At 43.6% G+C, this 12068-nt stretch overlaps 1 protein-coding gene across 1 annotated transcript in view; it reads right to left on the reverse strand.

Moving 5' to 3' along the window:
* Positions 1 to 12068, reverse strand: part of LOC137274060 (C2 domain-containing protein 3-like) — a 45632-nt gene that overhangs the window by 4256 nt on the left and 29308 nt on the right. The window contains exons 28-43 of the mRNA XM_067807038.1: positions 11276 to 11332; positions 10727 to 10816; positions 10382 to 10486; positions 9807 to 9987; positions 8882 to 9010; positions 8279 to 8506; positions 7929 to 8072; positions 7712 to 7823; positions 6745 to 6903; positions 6466 to 6565; positions 6060 to 6268; positions 4511 to 4667; positions 3996 to 4175; positions 3589 to 3651; positions 3116 to 3378; positions 68 to 1949 (exon numbers count right to left, since the gene is read on the reverse strand). Coding sequence (XP_067663139.1) covers positions 68 to 1949; positions 3116 to 3378; positions 3589 to 3651; positions 3996 to 4175; positions 4511 to 4667; positions 6060 to 6268; positions 6466 to 6565; positions 6745 to 6903; positions 7712 to 7823; positions 7929 to 8072; positions 8279 to 8506; positions 8882 to 9010; positions 9807 to 9987; positions 10382 to 10486; positions 10727 to 10816; positions 11276 to 11332 — 4059 coding nt within the window. The remainder of the gene's footprint in view (positions 1 to 67; positions 1950 to 3115; positions 3379 to 3588; positions 3652 to 3995; positions 4176 to 4510; positions 4668 to 6059; positions 6269 to 6465; positions 6566 to 6744; positions 6904 to 7711; positions 7824 to 7928; positions 8073 to 8278; positions 8507 to 8881; positions 9011 to 9806; positions 9988 to 10381; positions 10487 to 10726; positions 10817 to 11275; positions 11333 to 12068) is intronic.

The following is a 12068-nucleotide window of genomic DNA, read 5'->3' on the forward strand; positions in this document are numbered from 1 at the left end:
CAATGGCCTGGGGACACTTAACACAGTAAATATTTTCTCTCATATGATGCATTAAGAAGATTGTCACCTGTGTCATGTGAGTTGCTACTGCTGTGGCCACATGAAGAGCCCTCATGGAAGCCTGGAGGTTCTCCGGTGGCAGGAAGAAGTTGGGCATGTGATCAGTTCTGTGAGCGATATCAAACATGGAGAATGCTTCTTTCTCATCTTGGGATGACTTTGTTCCACTCTCCAGCCCGCTGTCCTCAGTGGTGCGGTCACTGTGCAGCTCGGTGTTTGTGTCATAGCCCTGTTGCACATGCTGTATTGTGTGATGCAGGTTCTGCCCACTGCTGTGGGTGGACATGTCACCAGACAGGGACAGGTGCTTTAATGCAGGGAAGATTGACTCCTCCTCAGTTCCATCACTCTCCTTCTGTCTGGAAAAAACGTCACCCAATTCCTGTCTCACTGCATCAAATAGTTCTCGCCGTTTGTCTTCTGTCCATTCAATGCCCTCCTCTGCTGTGTCCTCCACAATGTCTTCATCCTTTCTGTTGCTGCTGAGACCAGAAGATTGACCTGAGATCTTACTGCTGCCAGAGTCTGGTCTATGGCTCGTGTTGTATGTTGTGTCTGACTCAAGTTCTATGTTAGACTGCAGATGTTCTGACTTCAGAGTCTGTGTTTGGTCCATCTCCTCTCTAGGCTGTTCCCCTGCTTCCAAGGTGGATGTCAGAGTGTCAAGAAGCTCAACATTAGACAACAGTGTGGGTGTGGTACGATCAGCTTGAGCTGGAGGCATCTTTCTTGGAGTGGCTTCATCCATGTCCTCTGTGTAGCTCACTTCTCGAGGAGTCTCTCCTTCACCACCAACATCATTAGTCTCAGACAGCCAACTATCTACAAGTGTCCGTTGCCTTGGTTTGGTCACATGGTTTTCTGTGTTAAGGTGTACATTATCTTCTGCATAAGTTTGCTCGATTTGTCTGAATCCAGAATGAGCCAAGTGTTTTTTCTGAACTGTTTTACCATCTGTTGCAACAGTCTGGATTGCTTCATATTGTGGGTCATCAAAACCCTGACTTTGACCATTACTAACAAGTCTCCCATCAGTATCACCATTCAGTCCTGAGTAGCAGCCAGCAAGCATGCCAGACACATCATTAATCCTTCGAGGATGAACAATCTCCACTCCTTCACCTTCATCATCTGCTTCCAACTCCTCACTGTCCAGCATCTCTCGGTAACGGTGGTAGTTTCCATATTGCTCCCCCTCCTCCCTCTCTGAATCCGACTCTTGCATGCTCTCCTGGATGTCCTGCTCTACATGACTCCTGGCATGAGGTCTCAACTCCATGGAGTCTTGGCTGGGAGATGGCAGCATCTGACCTGGCACAAAGCCCTGGCTGGTCTCATATTTAGACAGCACATCCCGAGGGGTGTCAACTGTAATGAGGAACTCACCCATAACATTGCCTCCTTCGGTGAAAGCCAGGTTGTCACTATTATTTGTTAAGTCCTTGGCAGAGTTTATTTGCACTTGTGGTACACCACCACCATTTGAGTCCTGCCATTCTCTGTGTGTTCTCAGACTTGAGCTTGAGTCTTTGTTGACACCAGAATCTGAGCCATTGTTACTAGATCCAGGATCATGTGGTGTCGTGAATATACCTGGTCTCTCACTTCTCTGACTGTCAGCACCTGTGTTTTCAGAGGAGTTTTCAACAGAGTAGGCTCCAGAATCAGCAGCAATGTTAGAGGAACGAGACACACCACTGTTCTCCTCTATGTGCTCAACAGCATCTCCTTGTGAGGACAGAGAATGGATTGTGCTCAGACCAGCAAATGTGCCGGTCAGGACCATTCCAGATGTTCTCACTGGCTGTCTATCTCCATCCTCGACTCTGTCAGATCCAAGCTTCTCCTTCAACCGAGAAGTGATACTGTCCAAGTCTTCCAGCTGCTTCCTGTAACAGTCAACATCTCAACATTGTCAGGTTGATACATGTTACACATAGACAGCCTTCCAACGAGCAACATTGTCAGGTCAGTACATGTCAAACAGACAGTCCTGCAACAGTCAACATTTCAACACTGTAAGGCCAATATACGTTACACAGAGACAGCCTTGCAACAGTCAACATTGTCAGATCAATACATGCCAAACATAGATGGTCTTGCAACAGTCAACATTGTCAGATCAATACATGCCAAACACAGACGGTCTTGCAATAGTCAACATTGTCAGGTCAATACATGCCAAACATAGATGGTCTTGCTACAGTCAACATTGTCAGGTCAATACATGCCAAACATAGTCGGTCTTGCAATAGTCAACATTGTCAGGTCAATACATGCCAAACATAGTCGGTCTTGCAATAGTCAACATTGTCAGGTCAATACATGCCAAACATAGTCGGTCTTGCAATAGTCAACATTGTCAGGCCAATACATGCCAAACATAGTCGGTCTTGCAATAGTCAACATTGTCAGGTCAATACATGCCAAACATAGTCGGTCTTGCAATAGTCAACATGTCAACACTGTCAAGCTAATACATGTTATACAGACAGTCTTGCAACAGTCAACAAAATCAGGATACACACTGACACAGAAACACAAACACACATATATTGTGTAACAACATTCTATGTGTATGACATTGCACAGTAGTGAAAAGGGCAGTGGAGTGCTATATATAGACAGTTCTGGAAGGTACTGCAAGATACAAAAATCCAAGGGCCTTTTCACTACATTCTGAGAAGGGAGATGGAGAATCTTTTTCTTGGATATATACGGGAGGTAACTCTTGCCTCTCATCTCATATTCATCACAGGTTGCAAGAAGAGAGCAACTGGGTGAAGATCCATTTTTGCAGTGAAGTGAATACTGTCTCTCTCATGATTGGTATGATCACAGCCTTTGAATCTGTATTGCCAACTCTATTTTGTAATACTTTGCAGTGATTTGTACTAACATGAACACTTAGTTTGAAATACAATAGTCAATTATATCACATTGCCTTGTTGGTTTCACACCAGTTTCTTTTACAGATGCATTCTTGGATAACTTTTAGTTTCAGTTAACAATTCAACACATAATGATATGATCTCATGTACACATCTGTCCTGACCTGAGTGACGTGAAGAGGAAAGACTTTGATGTATCTTGTGCTGGGTCAGGGAGGCTCGGGAACAAGGGCTGCCAGTGCTGGGTGTCTGCTGCACGGGGAACATCAGCTGCTGGGAGTGATTCTGCCTGTCTCTGCTGCAGCTGCTGTCTGATGCTTGCCATGTGCTCCTGGAGACGTGGCAGCGATGCGGGAAGTGATGTTGGTTGCAGGTGAAGGGAAGGGACATGATGGAAGCTGCTGGACACACGGGATGGGAGGCTGGTCTGTGCAAGGGAGAGAGGGCCTTTTACATGGCTTATAGGTTAAATGTCATATATCTTCAATCACAGACACTAGACAGAATACTGTGCCATTATCATGTACAGATAGTGTTGAAATACAGAGAGTTGCAGAAGTGAGAGTGTAAATTTAGGATTTAGTTATTTGACATATCTGGCCAGGCCAAATCTCAAGATCAATCAATATGTACCCACCTGAGAAGATACTCCATCTAGTTGTGGAGACTGGCTCAGTGGTTCATCTGGGACAATGCTCACCTGGAAACAACAAGACAATTCATATCCATAGACTTGAACATGAGATCAGTCATATTCACAATTGTATGTCAGAATTTTGAGATCAGATCAGTTTACATGATACAATGTATTTAGCTTGGGAGGGAAACATACTTCTGATTTGAAAAAAATCCTTGTGCCCCTCTCAGAACATTAAAGATGCATGCTGTTTCCGAGACAATGAAAATCTCACAAAGTTTTATATCACAAGTCAAAGGTCTCACAAAATCACTACAATGTCTGTACACCACATAGGTTGACAGTCGATTTATTGATTGTCCAATCTTAAGGACTGTCTCTAACTATCACACAGTTTACTGTTTCACCTTGATTTGCCCTTTGCACTGTCCAGTGAAGTCCAGTATGTTGTACCAGCCACAGATCTGCAGTAGTCCTGATGACAGAGGTGCCAGGTCCACTGTTACAAAACCCAGGACACGGTCACTTGACTTGTCTGGCTGCTTGGCTGCCTCTACTGGCTTGTGCCATACCTTCAGTACTAGGTTCTAAAAGAGATTAAATAATACACTTGGTTTTAAGTTAGGTTTTACAGGACCAGGGACACTTGGGTTTACCATGGGTTTTACAGAATCAGGGACACATGCATTTACACTGGGTTTTACAGAATCAGGGACACTTGTTTTAGCAACACACAACTAGTGATCACAATATTTGCCAGTCAGCATATAGCTCTTCCAGGTCCCACAGAAGAAGCACACATATACTGGTATAAAAGCAAAGCAGCCTCACCTGACACAACACATACATCTCATTATCTGAGAACGCATTAAGATTTTCATCATTTACTAGTGAATCAGGTGACAATAAGATATAGCAGTACCTTGTTTTCCTGGTACAGCAGCTCAGTGGAGAGATGGGTGTGATCCTCATGCTCCCACACTGGATTGGAAGTCTGGGGAATAATGGCTGTGCATGATGGTGCTGACTTTTCTGCCGTCTGGTACGATACGTATGTACTGGGCCCACTCTCGCCACACCTAAACATACCATGAGGACACCTTGTACAATAGCAACACCTTAAAACATGATAACTGTTTGTTGTGTAAGGTTAAACTTAGCAATATTCCAACTATTTGTACATGTAACATATGTTATATTTGGTAATATGCTTCCGAGTACAGATTCTACAACTTTTGTTAGGTTAAGTCCCATCTGGAATTCGAACCCACACCCTCAGAGTCAGGCCTGCTAGGCTCACCACGGCTTCTGTGCTTCAACCCAATAAAAGTACTAGAATCTGTACATAACTGAGAAGTGTAATCCCAAATATACAAACCTGAAGGATGCTTCTCACTATATATTAGCTCATCTCTTGTTTTCCCAGAATAACCGCATTTGAGGTTTTCCCTTCGGAGGGACAAGTTTTACGTTTCACGGGAAATCCCTCCTTCTCCGGTTTTACATTGTCTAGCAAAACCTTGGAGGTGTGTTTTCTCCTATACATAACATATGTTGCATCTGAACACTTTCTGCATGGCACTGTGTATTCATATTTATCAATGGCCTGTTAACAACTGATTATCCACCAGGCAATCAAATGCTTTTTTGACATTACATACATCATCCCATGCCATCAACCCACTGGCCTCAGTTCTAAGCCTACAACATCAGAACACCCTATTACACAAAAACACTCAAAACCATGAAGATCAGAGTTAGAATTGATCTTCAGTAACCCCATTCTCGATATCTCCAGGATATACGTTCCAATGAATCTCCACTATACCCTGGATGCATCTACAGCTAAGCTGACAACACAAATCATGCATTTCTCTGAAAGAGGCAGAAGGAGTTCTTGCATGTATTTTAAAAATTTTCGGACCTACCAATATGTCTGTATGATTCCCCCCACCAAGTCTGAGTCGTACTGCTAACAAACCTTCACAGCTGCGACCGCTACCACTGTTGACACTGGCAAGCTCAGTTGTAATGACGGCTTAGCTGATTGGCTAGTGTGAGAATGCGGGTGCCAGCAAAGGGAGGTAATAACATTCTTGGGTCAAGAGGCAGATGCATCCAGGGTATAGTGGAGACTTATCGGAACGTGTACCCAGGAGATATTGATGATGCAGTCACCCATGCTTGTCATAAGAAGCAACTTAGGTTCAGGATCAGGTTTGACAGATGAGTGGTTTGACAGATGTCATTGTATCCCAGCTGTGTAGATCGATATTCGTGCTGTTGTTCCCTGGATTCTCTGGTCCAAATCCGATTCTTTCGGATTGTCGCCTTATTGCTGCAATATTGCAGAGTGTGGCGTAAAACTCACTCACTCAATAACCCCTCATATGTAACATCAGTAACAACTTATATGACTATGTATGTGTTGTACACTGTAAACAAACACTACCCAAGTTTGAAAGACTTACTTGTTTTTCTCTGTCACACGGGGCAGATGCATTGCTCTCTCTATGAAGATGTGCACAGCAAACCTTGAAGTGCATCTGTCGGAGGATTGGAAGAACTTGTCCTTCACCTTGTGAGTACTTTCTGTTTTGAGGTGATGGAAGCTGTCCTCTGTGTCATAGTCATCCTCAGACAGCCCATTCTCTACCACATCCTCATTGTCCTCCATGGCCTGAAAGGAGGACAGCACAGAAGGATGAGTGTTACAACTGCTTAAATACAAGTTTAACACATCAGCTACAGTCAAGAGTGACAATAGATAAGTCTTCAAACACATTTCCATGAGGTCTCACATCTGACCACATCAATGGACACGAAGCATTACCACTATCTCAGGATGGTGGGTATCTGATTATGGCTGCAACTTACCTCTGTCATGCCCTTGGTCAGGAGTTTACTGGTCACTTGAGCGTGGACACATGCTCCTCCCAGACTGGCTGCTCCGGGCTTCAAAACTGAGTACACACCACTGGAACGTTTGGACAGTAGGAGTCAGAATAATCACTGGATAATACAGAACCATCCCTGGATAATACTTAAGAAATAATTTTCACTTTCAAATTTTTGGCACTAAAGATGAGACATAACTCAAAAGAGTAAACGATAACACACACTTAACAATAACTCCATTGTATGAAAGCAATGTACCTGAGGCGATGTTGTTTCCTGGAAGTGTCAGCAAGACTGTCCAGATCTAGGTATGCTGATCCCACCAGCTTGTCACGATGATGGGGACGATTCTGTCTATCTCTTCTAGACCCATAGCTCACCCACACCTGTACCTCAAGCCTTTCCTCGCGTAAATACCTACAGGCAGAACAGGGCATTACAAGCACAGTATAACAGTCAGGTCATTACAAACAGAGAAGAACACATTAGGGCATTACGAGCAGAGTATAACTTGAAGGATACAACAGACAGGTATAATGAGAAAGGTATCATACGAAGGATATGGCAGGACGTGTTCAGTGAGGTAGTGTTGTGTACTGCGAGGTAGTGTTGTGATATGGGAAGGTAGTATCATGATGGAGTTAGCTAGTTTAGTGATGCAGTGAGGTTGTGATGTGAGTCAGACAGGTAGTGTTGTAATGCAGTGAGGTAATGTTGTGAGGTAGTGAGATAGTGTTGTGAGGCAGTCAGGTAGTGTTGTGGTGCAGTGAGGTAGTATCATGATGCAGTGAGGTGGTATCACGATGGAATTAGATAGTTCCGCGATGCAGTGAGTTTGCGATGAGAGTCAGTCAGGTAGAGTCGTAATGCAGTGAGGTAGTGTTCAGCTTTGCAAAGTGGTGTCATGATGCAGTGAGATAGCGTTGTGAGGCAGTTAGTGTTGTGTTGTAGTGATGTAGTGTCCTGATGCAGTGAGGTAGTGTCCTGTGAGGTGGTATTTTGTGCTGTGGGATAGAGCCGTGACCTAGTGAGATAAGGGTTGTGCTGAGGTAATGTTGTGTAGCAAAATGGTAGTGTTGCGTTGTAGTGCGATAGTCTGGTGTTGTAGTGAGGTAGTTTTGATAAGCAGTCAGGTAGTGTCATGATGCAGTCAAGTAGTGTTGTGTTGTCATGAGGTAGTGTTTTGTTGTAGTGAGGTAGTGTTATAATGCAGTGAGAAACTTACCAGTGGAAAGGACTGGACCTAGGCACTAAGAAGCAGTGTTTATGACGAAAGGAAGCGGAAACGGAGGCATCCTCATTCTGTTGTAACACTGACAGCTTGGTGGACACAGCACCTGCACAGTGAAATGTAACAGTAGAAACACACATTATGTACTGAAACAGTCATGCACTTCACATACACATACACGCACAGAAACTTGTTGATCACTGTTAGTTACCTTTGTCATAGAACTTGTATCTGATATAGCACTTGGCTGAAGGCTCAAGCTGGGTCTGGCCAGTCAGGAGAGCATTTTGTAGAGAGAAACAGACATCCTGTACACTTATTGTGAGCTGGTAACACCAAGCATGGGAAGCCTCATCTACAAGCAGAGAGCACTGTTAGATCACAGCAATGAATTGTTCATTTATTAACATACAACACTGTGAGATCTGAGCACTGGATCACTCATGTACAAACATAGAGTACTGTTAGATCTTTGCACTGGATCACTCATATACAAACCCAGTCATGAGGTACACATCCTAATATGGCATATTAAGTTTATTCAGTTATTCCTTCACCTACCCTCTGTCTCCCAGTCCTCCTCATCCTCCAGGCCCAGTAGAGTTGGGGACCACCCAACACTCCGCCCTGCATGGATGACCTTCTCCCGATCTTCCTGGTGGGCAAACCTGATAGATAATTCCAGGCCTCCACCGACTTGCTGCAGCCTCTGTTGGACACACCCCTCCCCTTCCTCTGAAGTCTTCCATCCCAATGATGGTATGGTCACAGGGTGCCAGCCCAGCAAACCTGCGAGTGTAGTGAAACACAGATATAAACATTTGCCTGTTGTTAAAAGCGACACTCAGCAATACTCCTGCTATGCAATGAAGGTTTGAAAAAAGCTGAATCTGAACCAGACAATCCAGTCACTATGATATGGTAACATTCAGCAATCAGGTCAGTGACCTTCACAACCTGTTAGTTACCTGTTGTGAAAAGCTTGCTTTCCAGGAGACCATTGTTTACTCCTAGTTCCTGGATATCTTTACTCTGGGCAGAGATTAAACATGTTTGTCATTCTTAACTATTTACGGGACACTGCATTTTTCATTTGGCCACCTCAAAACCAGCTCAATAGGTCTAGTTGTTGAGCCACCTGTCGGCTAGCCAGGGTGAGCTTACCTGTCCTGTGAGTCAGCAAAGACACCAGCTTCACAGTTGTGGTCCCCAGCAGTACATCTCCAGTCTTCTGTACCATACACCTCCCCATCACAGTCTCACTGCCAGTCGGGACATACTGGCCTACAGTACCTGTAACAGGAATTACACATACAGCCTTGCTGCTGGTACATACTAGACTACAGTACCTGTAACATGCATTACACACACAGCCTTGCTGCTGGTACATCCTGGCCTACAGTATCTGTAACACACATTAGACATACAGCCTTGCTGCTGGTACATCCTGACCTACAGTACCTGTAACAGGAATTACACATACAGCCTTGCTGCTGGTACATACTAGACTACAGTACCTGTAACATGCATTACACACACAGCCTTGCTGCTGGTACATCCTGGCCTACAGTACCTGTAACACACATTAGACATACAGCCTTGCTGCTGGTACATCCTGGCCTACAGTACCTGTAACAGGAATTACACATACAGCCTTGCTGCTGGTACATACTAGACTACAGTAACTGTAACATGCATTACACACACAGCCTTGCTGCTGGTACATCCTGGCCTACAGTACCTGTAACACACATTAGACATACAGCCTTGCTGCTGGTACATCCTGGACTACAGTACCTGTAACACACATTACCCATACAGCCTTGCTGATGGTACATCCTGGCCTACAGTATCTGTAACATGCATTACACATACAACCTTGCTGTGGGAACATCCTGGCCTACAGTATATATAACATGCAGTAAACATACAGTCTTGCTGTTGGTACATACTGGCCTACAGTACCTGTAACATGTACTACACATACAGCCTTGCTGTGGGAACATTCTGCTGCTGGAACATCATTTAAGTTCTGGAGGTATTTGCAGACTGTCATTCAATCTGAAAAGTGTTACCGTACAACACTTACCTCCATGTAGTCCTGGAACTTGGTGCCACACTTCGAAAGTTGCCTCCCCCATTTCCAGGAGTTCTGCCAGACTGGTTCCATCATTCTTAGTGTCCGTCCACAACAAGGGGCAGGGGAAGTCAAGGTAGTGGGAGAACTCAGGGGAAAATGTCCGAGCAACTGTCTTCGTTATTCTCTCCCCCTTAAAATAGGAACAAGTATGTTTGGGTATCCATACTAACATCAACTTTATGGTAAGAGTGAGTGAGTGAGTGAGTGAGTGAGTGAGTAGTTTTACACTGAACGCAACAATATTCCAGCTATATGCTGGCATTCTGTAAATAATCGAGTCTGGATCAGGCAATCCTGTCTTCCATGTCAGTGAGCCTGACACCCAATAGCATTAGTCACCTCTTATGACAAGCATAGGTTACTGAAGATCAGTTCTTACTGGGATCTTCATAAGTACTTTTATCAAGGAGTCACAGTAGTGTTGAATAACCTCTAGAAATCCATCAAGAATGAACAAAATGAAGTCTAGTATTTTCATATGTTGCATCCCATGTGACTCTTGACAGGCAGCATTACTTACTTACCTCATTAGTGAGAAAAGACAACTTGATCCGGACATAGGCATTGACGCCCACCTCTGAACTATACTGCATTCCAGGGTCAAGATGAGACACCTTCTCTGCTGCACACTAAAACATACATCAATACACATAAGTCACGGTCAATGAGGAACAACTAGTATTTGATATGAAGTCAGCAACTGGCCAGATGTAGAACATATTGTATTGTTGGCTGTGGGATACACATAAGTCAAGGTCAATGAGGAACAACTAGTATTTGATATGAAGTCAGCAACTGGCCAGATGTAGAACATATTGTATTGTTGGTTGTGGGATAAGTGGTCACATATTCCTGCTGTCAGAACCCACCTTCAGCCCTGTTGCTCGTATCACTCCAACAGACACACATACTTGACTGCCTGTCAGCACTGCTTGCTGTCCCTCTGAAGCCGAGTTAGTCTACAGGAAACAAATACATATTCTAGATTAGACACTGTCCTGATTATCATTATCAGGTGTGAGATATGTGGTTCACTACTGGAAGTGGGATATGTAACTCATTATCAGGCATGAGATGTGTAGTTCACTATCAGGTGTGAGATATGTAACATACTATCAGATGTTCGATATGTAGCTCACAATCAGGTGTGGGTTATGAACTTCACTGTCAGGCACAAGGTATGCAGTTCACTATCAGTTGTGGGTTATGCAGCTCATAACAGATTGGGATATGAAACTCATTATCATGCGTGAGATGTGTAACTCACTATTAGGTGCAGGATATGTAGCTCACCTTCTGTAGCCTACTTAACATATTTACTGGTAAACTTCACAATATATAAGAGAACTTGAAAACAAAGCTGTAGTAAAATCTTGAGATATGCTCTTTAGTACCTCCTGCATTCCTGTCAGTCTCACCTTGATAGTCTTGGCCTTGTAATTAACAGTGACATCCATCAGCCCAGAGTCCTTCACCTATAAAACATAATCGTCTGTCATTCAAGTACACATGATACATTACCTCCAACATGACTCATTTCTGTACACATGACAAATTACCTCCAACACGACTAACATATGACTTGAACTCAGTCATAATTAAAGTACATGGCAAACAATCTCAAATTTGAACGTTGTTCAAGTATACAAGACACATGACCTCAGATACAACCATCTATGAAGTGTAAATGACACATGACCATACACAACCATCTATCAAGTACACATTACACATCTCAAACATTCACATATACATTACACATGACCTCAAACATTCAAATACACATTACATATGATACCAAACATTCAAATATACATCAAATGTGTCCTCAAACACCACAGTGTATCAAGTATGCATGACATATGATTTCATACATGACCATCTATCATGTATACATGACACATCACCTCAAACACAACTATCAAGTACAGTCAGGCCGCGTTAATCCGAACACTTCTGTTTTTCATCAAAAACGTTCGGATAGTGAAACGTACAGACTACTGAAACGAACTTTCATGAACACAACTACAGTAGGGTTACTTCCCTTTGACATGGCAATACAGAAACATACGAATGTATACAAGTTGGCTGAATGTGCGATGTGGTGTTTGGGGGCATGAAATCAACCTTCACGTTGGTCAGTTTGACATTGGCATACTTGTGACTGGCAGCATTGTTACAAAGTAAGATCACGTGTCAACCACGTGATTG

The sequence above is a fragment of the Haliotis asinina genome, chromosome 2 (assembly GCF_037392515.1).
Source record: "Haliotis asinina isolate JCU_RB_2024 chromosome 2, JCU_Hal_asi_v2, whole genome shotgun sequence".
NCBI lineage: Eukaryota > Metazoa > Mollusca > Gastropoda > Lepetellida > Haliotidae > Haliotis > Haliotis asinina.